At 42.4% G+C, this 15,072-nt stretch overlaps 1 protein-coding gene across 3 annotated transcripts in view; it reads right to left on the reverse strand.

Moving 5' to 3' along the window:
• Positions 1-376: 376 nt before the first annotated feature.
• Synpr (synaptoporin) overlaps positions 377-15,072 on the reverse strand; it is a 317,060-nt gene continuing 302,364 nt past the window's right edge. For all 3 annotated transcript variants that reach the window (XM_041662900.1, XM_041662902.1, XM_041662903.1), the window contains 2 exons: positions 9,753-9,944; positions 377-2,224 (listed from right to left, as the gene is read on the reverse strand). In XM_041662900.1, coding sequence (XP_041518834.1) covers positions 1,967-2,224; positions 9,753-9,944 — 450 coding nt within the window. In that variant the 3' untranslated portion in view covers positions 377-1,966. The remainder of the gene's footprint in view (positions 2,225-9,752; positions 9,945-15,072) is intronic.

Raw genomic sequence — 15,072 nt, forward strand, 5'->3', positions numbered from 1 at the left:
TTACCCCTGTATGCCTAGGCAGGTTTGCCTTCCGTGAATCATCCCCCAGTCTTTATGCTTTGGCAACCCTGTCTATCCTGCTTGCCTCGTCCTATCAGAGCTCAAATCTGCCTGGCTCTACTCTGCTGTGGGATGCTTCCTTCTGTCCTGGCCTCGCAAAGTTGGGTGGTGCTCAAGCCTGAAGCTCCTTCACTTTTCTCCCTGACTAGCTCAGAGAGATGCTTCTCGGAAGACTGTGCCTCTATCACACACATTGTAACAAGGCGGAGACTATTTTAACCCAGTTTTGTCCTAATAGAATGCAGACTTCTTATTCTAGAGCCTGTTTCTGCCTTTTTAAAACCAGTATTCCTTCCTTGACTGGAGCAGTGAAAAGTGCTTGGGTGGTAAAAATAGGGAGAGGTTAACTAAACAAAGACCACTGGATCAGGAAGCAGGAGAGGGGGAGGGAGCAGGAGACAGGGGTAAGAATGCTAGAAGCAACACATTTAACCTTTATTCCCTCCATGTTAAGGCCAACGAGGCCCCAGAGTTGCGGTTCTTCATTGTTCAGCTAGGTTGTATGCAACGACTTTATTGAGGTCAAAGAGATATCACAATACAGATTTATCCAACAGGATTTAAGAATCTGGTTACAGACAGCATTTGAGACACAGGCTATTTTGTGTTAAACAGCTTCCAATGTCACAGATCACAGAAAGAATTTGTACATCAGTTATGACTATCTAGGAACACATACGCTTAGCTGGCCCTGCCTGTTGGACCTTGTTTCGATTGAATCAACATGAAGAAATGAAGATGGGTGTTTCCTTGGTAATGAATATGTTCTGGACAGCCTTTCACGAGGACCCTCTTTGAGATAGGGTGACATAGGGAAGCCGTTCAATTTATGGGTTATACACAAACCTAAATAAATAATTCTGTCAAGCTATAACTTGATATTTCTAATAATTGAATCAGGCAACATATTAGCTTTAAAAATAAACAATGTCAGATGTTTGACTGGTCACGTAGGACTACAGAGCACTTTTTTTTAGCACTACTTAAACTGTGATGTTTAAAGCTGCATCTCTGGGTGCTAAGAAAATGCCACTCTGCAAGCATAGGGTCATTGTGCCTTATCACCCCTGGCTCACAGGGTAGGAGCCATGAATCGCCATAGGAAGTTACAAGAATGTAAATATATACTTAAGGAAGTCAGATAAATACTGGGCAGTTACCATACAGAATAAATACTATCTACAAACAGAGAAACCCTCCAGACCTCAGCTTTAACGCATTCAGAACTCAGGTAACATCAGAAAGACAAACTCGCAACGTCTACAAAGTAGTGCATACATGTCTTTAAACTCCCACTTAACAAACTCATGATGCAAACTGAAGAATCTTTAGAAATACAGTCAGATGTTTATTGAGTGAGAAAGTGCTTATTCATGCATTACGTCATATAAACATCGTTTCATCAAGTGAAAACAGTACAGAATAGTTACCTAAACATATCTATAGTCCTAAAGGATCTAAACTAAAATCCATTAACACATGCATGTTGTAGCTTACCAAATAGTCTTCTAGAAATCATTAAAATGTCTCTTGCATCCAAACACATAGAAAAACTTAACACTACTCAATTTATTTATGCACATTACATACTAGAGACGTTAAGCTACAAAATGCTTCCACTATTTCAACACACATACAAAATGACCACAAAATTATGTGTGTATATAGCAAGGTATTTTCTAATTATCCAACTGTGATGAATAATGTATCTCCTCCTCACGACATCTCGTCTCTAAGTACCATTTATCACCACTCAGGCCTTTCTGTCTTAATGAGGACTAAGATCTCTGATTTACATTCAACATTCTCTGCATTAATAATTGAGTGAAACTCTTAAAAAAAATTCCTCTGCGACCGAAACAAAAAGTGGTGAGGCTCTCACCAGAAGAATTTGGGTGATACTGGGTTACATCTGATTGTTAAAGGAAGTGGGGCCCGTGGGCTGTTGGCCAAACTCATCGGAAGATAGCCCTAGACTCGCCTGCTGGCCATAGCCTCCGCTTGACCCGTAACTGTCTTGGTTGTACCCGCCCTGGTTATAGCTGCTGGAGTGCTTCTCCATGGGGTCGGAAAGGTATCTCTGTCCCGAGGAATGCCAGCCGGTCTCCTTGAAGACAAACCAAATGTTGCCGGCCCAGAGGATAAAGTTCAAAAACCCAAAGACCTGAAGGAGAATCAGAGCAAGAGGTTAAAAGACTGGACAGAAAAGCTAGAAGATTCCATTTACAGCAATTCCTCACAGTGCCATGGGTGATCCTGCACTTTAATTTTGAAGTTTATTTAATGTTTTTATTCAGAACCACTATTTGATGTAGGATTTCTAAATACTTTCTATATGCCAGGCACTACATGAAGGGTTTTTATATATTGATCCTCCTAATCTAAGAGACCAGAATTACTCTACATTATATATCTATATTAAAAATATGAAAACAAGGAAAATCACCTGACTCAAGGTCACACTATAGATTACAAGCAAGGGCAATCCAGCTCTCACAGACCAGACCGACTCCAGATATGTACTGTCAATCAACAGCCTGTTTCCCCATTTGCCTGTTCTTGAGGGGGTGGGAATGTCCTCTTTTCTTGGTCTTGGGAGTTTCCTCCCCTAGCTACCAGCACCGTGGACCTGGGAGTTTCAAATATAAACCTAAGGGGGAAAAAAACTTTTGTCTCTATTTTCTGACCCTAATGTAAATTGGTTCCAACAGATTTCCAACCAATTAAAGACTGCAAACTGTCCCCACTGCTGCCTGCACAGCCCAAGCTCCAGAAGGTCCTTCAGAACTTGAACAGCAAGAGAAACAGCTGCTCTTCCTGGACTTGGCTAACATTCCAGCTTTTTGGGTTCCCAGCGATGCCACAATGTCAGCAGGCAGTCGTCATAGATGGTTTTGTCGTCATCCATTACCACTGATTTTCAGCAAAAGACTGGGCTGTTAAGTTTCAAACCCAGGACACAGGGCTGAGTACCTATTTAACAATTTAACATATCAGAGCTGGACCTGGCTGCCAGATTCTCCCACCATCCCTCAGTCCCTACCTGTGACAGAGAATGACACATATACCTTACCCTTTACCCTGAACTGGCCAGCCTAGGGACTGGGCTGCACTTGAACAGTGTATCGTTTACTATGCTGACAGTTATATTGTAATCAGATAGCCTCCACAGGTACTTTTGCCAGTTAATCTTAACCAACCCTGGTAGGATGATCTTGGATTTTATGCTGTGGAAGAGATTTCTAATGTTCTTAGTAGGTCCCAGCAGGGGACATGCTGCCTTACTGGACATTACTGCTCTCAGTATTATGAGAGCTGCCCCGGCATCAACAACCTCCTTAGTACAACATATACATACATAGTGCTGATGTTAGTTAATCATTTAAGAAGATGTCTTTGACCTTGGTTCTGAAGGAACAGACAGAAAGCTTGGAGATAGGGCTAGCGCTCTGGAGGAAGCGGTCTGATTCTGACCGTTCACATTTTATATGGGTTTGTGCCATTCCTCTCCCCGTAACTCCTCAGAGGTTCTGTGGCCTCAAGTCCAGACTCCGCTTCGGGTCCTGTGGAATCATCCCGATTTCCTTATGGATTTACAGACCTTACATAATCAAATTGCTGCAATTAAGTCATGATAAATGACAATCTCTCTCAACTTCTGAGGTGATGGAAAGATTTATAAATTCCTTAAATTCCTTTGTGACCGGAAAGGCCTTTCGGTCATTTATTAGCAAATTGGGCATTGTTCTAACCATGTGCTCATCCTCATCCTTCCGGCCATCCTCTGGCCGCTGACAAGCCCCCAGTAGGTATCTTCAACATGATGTCTAAATTAAAAAACCTGAAAGGGGGGAGGTGGTGCGGACCTCATGGAGGTCACTGCTGCCTGTCAAAGTTCCGGCATTGCAGTTCCCAATTCCCCAGCACCCTCTTCCATTCGTTTTTATTAATTCGTATAAAAAAAAATTCCTGCATGCCTTTTCCTTGGGGAGATTTTGTATGGGCTTTAAAGGGTGACAATGTGTAAATGGGTGGCCCTTCTTAGTCACCACTACAGAAAGTGTGCTGGCTGCACACAGGAATCCCACCGTGCCCTGCTGATTCCACCCAGAACAGGAAAGTCAGAGATTACTAACCAGACACAGCTGACCCCAAACAAGAACTGCCTGCAGTCCGGTTCCAGAGCCTGAGGCCATTAAGGGCCAGAGTTCAGGTACTAGATACCGAGAAATCACAATGCGTTGTTTGATGGGGAAGAGCAAGACATCAGGACCTTGCCTTTTGAAAGCCTATGAGTGGAATAGGCCCACATAGTAAGACTAAGATGCAAAGGGATGCAATTAAGAAACAACTCGGTGCTCATGCTGCCTTGTGCCCCTGGAGGAATAAAAATTGTTCTTAAATTGTAGTGGCCTGTCTGGTCCCCATGGAAGTCCTTTTTCCAAGGTCAGGCATCTGGGAAAGGGTCTCCATTTCCTTAGGGGCTCGACGGAAGTTTCTGCTTGCTAAAAGCAACCATTCTCCTTATCGCTGACAGGAGGAACTTGTGCTTCTTATATTTATGTAAGAGAGCTCCTGGTGGAGCTACCAAACATTTGAGAACAACAAATGCTTGCATTTAGGTACTTGCTGAACTTAATGCTTTGTCTCGGGAAAGATGCTGTAATGAAGTTAGTGTCCACTTTTTGTCCCTGAATTATTGAGCCCGCTTTCAACCTTGCCCGTGGCTAAACTATTGAGTAAAAAAAGGTAGAGCCTTTCTTTTCAGAAAATGCTGCTGGCAGCCATCCGAATTCATCCTCAGATCCTGTCTGCCTTCTCCACCCTCTGCTGACTCGACACGTCTTCTCTGGGACCTCAGCAAGACATGAATCCTAAAACCAGATTCTGAATGGAGCGCAGGATACAGAGGAGTGGAAGGTTTGGTAAGAAGTAGGTGTGAGGCTTTCCTATGGGAATCCCCGCTTCTCATGAAAGGTGCTGGGCAGTCAGAGGACCCGTACTGCTTCACCAGGGCCAGCTATTTGATGGAAGAAAGCAAGATTTTATCAATGCAAGGGGCTAAGAAAGGAGTTGTCTAATATATCTGTTGTTCATTGATTGACTAGATAAGAGACAGTCTATTTTAACAATTCTATTGGGGAACGGCAACAACAGCATGGTGCATATGGGTGACATTAGAGTATATTTGGTCATTATTCTAGCGTGACACTGTCCGTTTAAATGACTTTTTGGTTAGTCTGGAGTGTTGTGTGCATGTGTACATGAGAGAGAGAGAGAGAGGTCGGGGGAGAGAGAGTAATGCTGGTGTCCTCAACATGTGGGGTCGTAAGGGTATGGACCAAGGGTGATACAAAAGTCATTATTATTTTAACAGCATAGCAAGCTGAATGAAGGTAACGTTTCTGTCTTGGGGGACAGCTGAGAGTTATTCAAGTGGATATGCAAAAAGTCGGACACATCGGTGAACACTAAATGGCAAACCACGGTTTCACTCCCATTCTACAGTTGCCCATGCGTTATGTGCAGCTGAGTGTCACCGTCGAGTGTGTGAGGACGTGCTCTTGGGAAATGACATCAGAGTAGGCTCCCAACTGATGCAATTGAAAACTGATTTACCAGGAGCCCTTTTCTCTCTGTCTCCCTTTCTTCTCCCCTCTTGGTTTTCCATCACAATTTTTTTTCTTTTCACTTTAATATAGAGCCTTAGGCAGTTTGCCAAGGAAGATATGAAACATAAATAAATAAGGTTGCTTCATCAAAATGAATTAGGCAACCACTAACAAAATTTATACACAGGGCATTTATATCATGCATACAATAATTAGGATATTTTCCATTAAAAGAGAGATCTTGGTTTAATTCTACCATTGTAAGTATATGCCAATATATGAATCAAATAATAATGAAATGATATCTTCTGATGTGAAGGAATGGCTCTGTTCAGGGATGTGATTTTATCTGTTTGATTGTCTTGATCATTCCCTATTTACTTGCTACTACTTGGCTTTTTAAAAAGTTCCAACTTAAAATTAAGAGCACAGAGCATCATTTGGGGGTCTGCAAGGAACACTGGCTTTCTGTCACCATCAGTATGGAGGTACCCAAAATCCACATTGGTCAACACATTTAGGAACTCATGCATCTTCGAAAGGAGAGAATTTGATTCAGGCTCTGATGTGAGAGTCCTCTCTGTGTGCTGTGATTAATAATGAATAAAGAAACTGCTTTGGACCTATAGCAAGGCAGAACTTAGCTAGGCAGGGAAAGCTAGGCTGAATGCTGGGAGGGAGAAGGAAGAGTCAGAGGGACGGCATGGTTCTGCTGCCAGAGATAGACGTGCTAAAACTTTGTTGGTTGGCCATGACCTCATAGTGATACACATAGTAATGGAGATGCATTAAATTAAGATGTAAGAGTTAGCCAATAAAAAGCTACAGCTAATGGGTCAAGCAGTGATTTAATTATTACAGTTTCTGTGTGATTATTTCGGGTCTAAGCTAGCCGGGCAGCTGGGACCAAACAAATGACCTCTACCCAACGAAACTCAGGTGCGAAGACATCAGAAAGAGGGTATATATATGACTGTATGTGGGAAAGAATTGAGAGATAAAATGTGGGCATCTATAAAGGTGATGGTTGATTTCCCTGCAGCAAAGCTGGAAAAGCAGAAGTAGAAATGGCGGACAAAGCATAGTTATATTTAGTAAGGGATGGATAAAAACTGGGATATTACAGCATCTTCCCTTCACTATAAAAGAAGTGAGCACCCAGAGTAAGGGGCCCTTAATGAGCACTGCCCACAGATTGGGCAGCATGCTAAGTGTTTTCCCCATGGATTGCCTTCTCTCGGCAGTTTCAAGTCTGCTGCATAACTGTCTGCAGTTTAAAGATGCTGGCATGAAGGTCTGAGCAGGCTTGTTGTTCATAATACCTCCTCTAGTTGCCCAGTGGAGCCAGGACTCCTTCCTGAAGACCAGTCCAGCACTGTGCCTAGAGCAGTAACTGCATTGGGAGACTTTGGCTTCGATTCTGCTATTAATGTGGCTAAACCCAGAAACATCTTCCAGAATCCTTACGAGCTTCTTCTTGCCTCTGAAATGTCTAGATACTTCACTTTATTTTAGGGCTACTGTGAAGTCACAAATGGCAAAGAACATTTTTTTTTTAAACTACCATAAGAAATCTATCGTTTCTTGACTGTTTTTCTTGCAAAGATCACACATGGTAGTGAGTGCATGTTTCCTTCTTCAGAGCTTGCACCATCCCAGCAGGGTGACTTTGTGAGCTATGTAATGATTGCACAATTCCTAAAGCCTGTAGGCTATAATTAATGAGACTGAGGTGGACACCTGATCCTGGAAGGACCAGTGGGATGCTCTCGAGTAAACAGGCATTTGTAACTGGATCTGAGTGAGGTAAGTTCAGTCTAAGTGCCCCCCCTTTAAAAATATTTATTATTTCTATGTAGAACATGAGGAATGTGTGTGTGTATATGTGCATGCACACATACGCCATGGTATGCATGTGGACAATTTTGTGCAGTCTGTTCTCTCTTCTTTTTCTGAGTTTTGGGGATAAAGGGTCACCGAGCTTAGCAGTGAGTACCTGTAACCCACTGAGCCATCTCACTGGCCAAAGCTGCTTCTTTGAAAAGAAACACACAATGAGAAACTGAAGGTACCTACCTTCTCCCATATACACAAGGAAACAATTAAAACTCTATTTGGAGAAGGAGGGTCACAAGGCAGTGCCTTTAACAGATGCACACACAAGCGTAAAAGGTGGAGAATTTGAAAGGCCAGGTCTCTTTTCTGTCTTCCAGCTTCCAGTCCTGGATTCTACTCTAGGGAACGCTTCCAATTTTTCTAATTATTTTGGGGTTTTGCTTGAGCTAGCTCAATGTGACTTGAAGGGGAGCACACTTTTAATTCAAAAACCTGTGTTGACTGATTAATATCTTTCCCTTGCAACAGTAATACACAATTCCCTTTCCCTTGCAGTGTGATGCTTTAGTTCAATCACTTCAGGTCTGTTCTGGGACTTTTCCCGCTGGAGGAGAAAAGTGGGGGGTTAGGTAAGAGCCACACCACGCGGCAACTCAGAGAGACAATAGTTTAGTTATCTGATGTTGGGAGTTGAGGAGCGGCTCTAGAATCTTCCATTCCCATCTCTTCAGATCTCAGCAGGTTCATGGTATCTCTCCAGAAACTATCCTTTTCATGGTGACATTGGAGCCAGTTTCTATTTACAGTGCAGATATCTGAATGAGTACAGACACTAGTCCCAGACAAGGGTCTAAAGAACACAGTAAGCTTTTCTGGAGTCGGTCTGAATGAGCTCTTAGAACTGCCAGAGGCTTGGCTGTCAGGGACACAGGGACAACCCAGCAAGCCTTTTCTTCCACACGTTCACATTGCTGTGAGAGTTAGGAGAACTTGTATTTTCCATCTCTAAGTCCTACTTCCCACTCTAAATTTCATTAGAACATGGGAATGACGAGGCCATGTGGGATTGTCATAACTAACGGGGACATGGATTATCAAGCTGACAGTTGGTAAACAGCATTTACTTGACTGATTAAACATGTCAAGCAACTTTTTTTTTCTCTTAGATTTTGAGAGATCAGAGTCACAATTATGTCTTCAGCTTCGCCTATAAGGCAGCTACAGAAATCACTATAGATGTGAACACACACTCACAAGTTGTCACTCACAAGTGTGGACAGCAAGATGTAAGAATGTTTGCAAGACCCGGGCGTAGTTAATTTCTGTGATGACTGCTGCACCAAGGCAGGATTTAAGGAAAAATCAGGAGGTATGGAGCACCCCTTCCTCTCTTTGTGGCCCCTTTCCCTGACTGAATTTCAGGAAGCTGCAGGGACACAGGTTAACTTTGGAGCCTCAGTTCTTCACATTTGCTGGCGAGTGTTCTTTTAGTGAACATGGCGGAGGCTCCCACACCGCAGTGAATTCTTCTCTTTGCTGACATTCTAGCTTGTCTTTATCTTATGCAGCTTCCTTCTGCGGAGCAGCACAATTGCTTCCACATATAAATTAGGAATACAGTTTAGCCTCTCTCCAACTGTTAGTATTCGTCCTTTCCTGTAAGGCTCACACTCTTGATGAGACAATATTTGATTTTGTTCAGCTAATTTAGCGCATCTTTTCTAGGGCTACCGAGCAGCTAAACTGGAGGAGGGAGAAGAGACACAATTATTCTAAATACTTTTTCAAGCCGTGCATTTCCTCTTGTTCCCTATGAAGTCTGCATATTTTTTCTCCAACCGCTTTGCTATACTCCATATGTGGCTTTAATAAAATATTTTCCTTCCAGGAAACATCTGAGTTAACAAATATTCTTTTTTAACTTCTGGCAGGCTTCAGCCTTAACATTTAGGTTTTATATCAGCTCTGGCTTAGAATTTTCACTTGACTGTAAGCTAAGCCACAGCTGCTAATAACTGCTGGGATTTTATTAAAAACTGTAACCAGCAGCATGACAGTGTGTCGCTTTTGATGATGAAAATCTTGAAGGCTCATATATCGTCTTCCCTGTCAGTGGCATTTTCCTCTTTTGATTGGCCTAGTTTTGGAGGCAGAAATGTCCAGCATGGCTTTGGGGGTGTTTTTCTTAATCACTGACCATCAGGTAAAGACTTGGAAAGGCAAGCTGAATGAGGAAATACTTACCACAGATGTGTTTAAGCTGGACATGACAGGGCTGTGGACAGCCATGCATTTGTTGTAGGGCTGCTTGCAAGCGGACATCAGTAACAAGACTTCCTTTGGGTCAGTCGCCACTTTGACATCAGACAGTCCTTTTGCCCAAGCAGATGAGCCGACCAACCACAAGAACGAAAAGACCACGGTGACAATAAAATCCTGCACAGAGAGAAGATGGGAAAAAACAAACAACAGCTGTGAGTTCCAGAAACAAATCTATTAATTTTTGCAAGTACTGTTGCTTTTGAAAATTCTAAGACTCCGTAACATTAGGACCTAGAGATACTCCAACAGATAAATAAACAAATAGTTTATTGATACTCTATACTTATGTGAGATAAATGATTATATTGTTATTTAGTTTTGTTTTTTGAAACATGGCCTTTCTTTGTAGTCCAGGTTATCCTGGAACTCCCTTATGTGGAGTAGGCTGGGCTGGAACTCACAGAGATCTTCCAACCTCTGTCTCCCCAGTGCTGGGATTAAAGCATGCACCATGACACCCAACTATACTGTTGTTTACTGGAAGCCTGTTCTACTTTCATTCTCAGCAATGAACTCAAGAACTTTATAATCCTCATCTTATTGTTTCGCTGTGGTGATATTTGTTTGAGATCTAACAAATAAAGCTTACCTGAGGTTCAGAGTGCAGAGCTAGCCACTTGTTGCCATAGAGACCAGGAAATGGTGGCACACATCTTTTATTCCAGTACTCAGGAGACAAAGGCAAATGGATCTCTGTGAGTTCATGACCACCCTGGGCTACGACTGATCCAGTATCAAAGAGAAACAACTAGGTGGTGGTGGTTCACACCTTTAATCCTAGTATTTGGGAGTCACAAGTCTTTAATCCCAACACTAGGGAGATAGAAACAGGGAGGGATATGTCTGGGTGGGGAGAGAGGAATATAAGGGGGGAGGAGATAGGAACTCCAGGCATCTGTCTGAGGACTTGTAGAGACAGGATACCCCATTCGGTCAGAATTTCATAGAGGTAAGAACTAATGGGTGCCTACTCTGCTTCTCTCTGATCTCTCAGTTTTCACTCCCTTATCTCTCACTCTGGGTTTTTATTATTAAGACCAATTAGAAATTGTGCTACATTTTCCCAAAGCATCCCATTTGCATTTGGTAAAAAAAGTCAGAGATTGTTGAAGCATGTCTGAGCCTCTACATGTAATGGTAGGAATTCTACATGTAATGATGATAGGCATTCTACATGTAATGATAGGCATCTACATGTAATGATGATAGGCATTCTATATGTAATGATAGGCATTCTACATGTAATGATAGGCATTCTACATGTAATGATAGGCATTCTACATGTAATGTATGCTTGTAAGCTGTCTGAAATATTTCTGGACAAATGCAGGTGTTTAAAGTGCAGGCACACAGATACGCTGTCTACAGCTGTCTCAGCATTAATAATGTAGTTCACACCTGGTGGCTGGGTGTGATCTGAGTGGGTCAAATCTCAACTTCCTGTTCATGTCCAGTCTGTCATCTTAGTCTGTTCTTCATTATTCAGGCAGTATGAATTGACACTTGTGTATGTATAGATCAATAAGTCTAAAATAAGGGACACCAAGTTCAAGTAAAGGTGTTGGCAGGGTTGCAGATCTTTAGGTAGGCTCTAGGGAGAATCCACCATCTTCTCCTTGTTCATCAAAGCTACCCATTTCCGCTGCTTGTGGTCTTCTTTGTTCAAGAAGCAATGGCCAGTCTTCTTCCCAACACGACGTCTTTCTGACAGTCACTTCCCAGCCTTCCTTTTCCCTTTTGAGACCTCATGGTTACATTTTAGGGTCTCACTAGTTTAAAACTCTCTCAGAAATCTTAGTTCTATCTGCAGTGTTAATCTCCTCTTGCCATGCCATATGATACAGCTACAAGTTCCAAGGATGAGGATGAGGCCATCTTTGCGGGGCCGTTACGCCACCTACAAAGTTGGAAGTGTTTTTAATCCAAAGATTAGTTGGGGGAGAATTGACATTTTAATGATGTTACATCTTCCAAGGAGTGAATATGTGGTGTTTGACTTCATTCATGTATTCATATAGTACAGTTTGGTTAACATGCAAAAGCCTTGAGGAAACGCTTAGCGGAGACAAGAACACCCTTCACTGTTACGTATTCATTAGGGCCCATAGTTAACACATAGCTCCAAGTACAGGACAGTACTTTTCTTTATTTATACTCATTACAATTAAAGACAGACTTGTTAAAAATGCCAGTAGGGTATAGGTCTGTCTATTTAGCAGAATAATAGTAGCACGTTTTCTCTTAGGGTCTATGATCTGTCTAGCCATGGGTTCTTGGCTTGATCGTGGTATAGATTTCATCTTGTGGAACAGGCTTTAAATCCCATCAGAAAGTGTTTGGTCATTCCCATGATGTCCATGGTAATAGTGCACCATCAGCCATGTCTTGCCAGGCCGGCCATTGTTGTAGTTCACAGGATTCCTTATTGGGTAAGGTTGTTAGTTACTTTTCTCCTGAAGTCCTGGGCATAGCATCCATGAAATCTCTTCAGTGGTGTAAAGCCTCTAGGTCAGCACCCTTTGACTTCTTCTTGTTCTATGACTCAAGTTTTATGAAATCTCAAAGAATTAATAAACATGTCAGTATAGAATTCCATGAGTCCTCTCAATTGGCTAATGGAGAAAATTATGTGAAACTAATATTTACTGAGCACTTACTATGTGCTGTGTTAGTCCAGATTCATTTGGATTAACTCAGTGCTGACGAAAGCACTGTGAAAAACATGCTAATCTTGTTCTCATTCTGTAATTGAGGAAACTGATGTGCCAGGATGTTAAATAAATTGCCTGAAGCCGGAATCAATTGATAGAGGATCCAGGATTCTAAGCCTGGCCATCTTTCTTCAGGGTCTGTGTGTTTGACTGCTATGCTTCATCTAACGTCTACTTTAAGAAGAGCTTCCTACCTACAACAAATGTATTAAAAATGGTTCTCAAGGGCCAGTGACTTGACTCAGTTAGGAAAGATAGATTCTACCAAGACTGATGACCTGAGTCTGATTGCCAGAACCCACTTGGTGGGAGGAGGGAGAGAATTGACTTTTGTATTAAGCTGTCCTCTGGCTTTCATGGGTGCATTGTAAGGTATGTGCATGTGCGCATACGTGCGCGCGCACACACACACACACAATAAATAAATAGATGTAGAAAGGATATATTGAAACTTTTTTTCCCAAAAGATTTGAGTTTAAGTAAATGGAGCACTTTTCTGTAGAGGAATTAACTTCCTTACTGAACTCAGGGATCTGTTTTATTGAACTAAATACTGTGCTTTGGGGACCTGATCCAATATCTTATCTTTCTAGGGGTACACTGTACAGGAGGTGCCGCATAATTTATCTCCTGCATAAGTTAAAAGCTCAGCCCTGGCACTGGACATATCCAGATTTGAATCTTTAATCTTATCTTTTATGTTCATGGGAAATTTGCTAGACTTCCAAAGGCCTCAGTTTACCCCTGTAGGTGGAAATACAAGCATCTTCTTATGGGATAGTTGGAGGAGGAAATGAATTCCGTACACAATATTTATCACTGTGCAAGGGAAAAGGTGACTGGGGAGAGAGTGGAAACCTTAGTAATCCCTTAGAAACAACAGGGAGAATATGAAGAACATGCAGCTATGAACAGAGATGTCACGGCTATGCATCTATCTCAGGCAACAGATCTCTCAGCAAGCGGGACAGCAGAGATTCTGAACAAGGCACTATTGCAAAAATTCCCCAATCTTGGAAACCAGCTTTGACTTATGGTGGGGAAAACCATGTTCCACCATTTAAATGATGGCTGTACAACATTATTTATGAATGTGCACCTATTCCTAGCATGGTGGGTAGAGTAATTATTTTTAGCAGGAGTGCAATGCTGAGGGTACATTCTCAGCTCAAACCCTGCCAGCCATAGCCCCTCACTGAGAACAAATCCCGAAGACCACACAGAGGGTTCTAAAGAACCCTGAACTTGTTGCTCTTTGGCTGCTAAGTGCCTTCCTGATCCTCTCACATCTCCATGCAATGCACAGGCTTCCTAGGTGTCACTCTAACCCACCCAGAACACACGCAACTCAGAGATTTCACCTGGGACAGACCCTGGCTTAGAACCATGGAGCCTGCTTCCTTTCACCCTTAACAACTTCAGCTGAAACTTCAATGTTCTCAGGGGCCGCACAGCTAAGCAATATGGAGAGCATTTCCCACGCTGACTCCTTAGCCACCTTTTCCAGGTCTCGTTTTCTCAGCTTCCTTTTTAAAGACCTGGTGAATATTTCTTTGCTTTAGTTGCTTACCCCAACTAGAATCTGTGCATTTTGCGAGCAGCATTTTTGCTTTGATGGACAAGGCATTGGTCAGCAATGATTCTCAAAAGAATGAATAGATGTAAGAGGAGATGTTTCTCGTACGCTGAAGCAGAAGCAGGAGGGTAGAAACCTGTGCGCATGGGCAGGAGGTCCTTTCTCCTCAGCATCCTCCTGCAGAGAGTCCTTTATCCCCCCAGTCTCATGGTTTATTTATCAACTTAACATATCCTGGCTGAGGGTAACCTCCCCTATACGGACCTTTATGCCTATGCCTTGACTTTTATTTCTTAAGCACTTTTCAAAATGTAAAAAATACCTTTATTAGCCGCTACCACCCATTTTTCTACAAAGGATTTCAATTCAAGGACATGAGCTTTGCCTGCCTTGCTTCTTCTTGGTTCTTGGGCAGAAAAACACGGCTAAGATGTATTGAATGAGACAGTGCGTGAATGAGTGAATGGATGGATGAATGAATGAATATATGGTATAGTTCCAATATTATAAAATGTTATCTTTGTGGATATGTTTCAAGATCATTCAGCAAGTAATAATGTTCAGAGATAAATTATACTTCATTTTAAATGAAGAACACATTCGATTAGACAGGGTAAAACACGGCATGAGATCAGGACACCGATGGTGGTGGTAGTGGCTTTGGCACAAGTGCCCCTTCAACACCAGTGGGGATTCTCCTCAAATAAAATAACAAAGAGCTTTACAACCGAGAGTAACTGCACCAGAGAGCACCTATGCTGAACTGCGACTGCCTATGACTGGGATGACTGAAGACAGGGTGTCCCTGCAGATAAAGAACACATTAGCTTGAAAGTTTGTCTTTTTTCTGGCTTCAGGCATAAACGATGTTGGAGGCTACCTTGCAGAGGGGACATAGGTCAAATATTTGACACCATTTTCTTCTCGTTCTCCTCCTTCCCTGTGGCCAAACCCA

Source organism: Microtus oregoni, unplaced genomic scaffold (genome assembly GCF_018167655.1).
Source record: "Microtus oregoni isolate MIOR12 unplaced genomic scaffold, Mior012 000013F_ref0000133, whole genome shotgun sequence".
Taxonomy (NCBI): Eukaryota; Metazoa; Chordata; class Mammalia; order Rodentia; family Cricetidae; genus Microtus; species Microtus oregoni.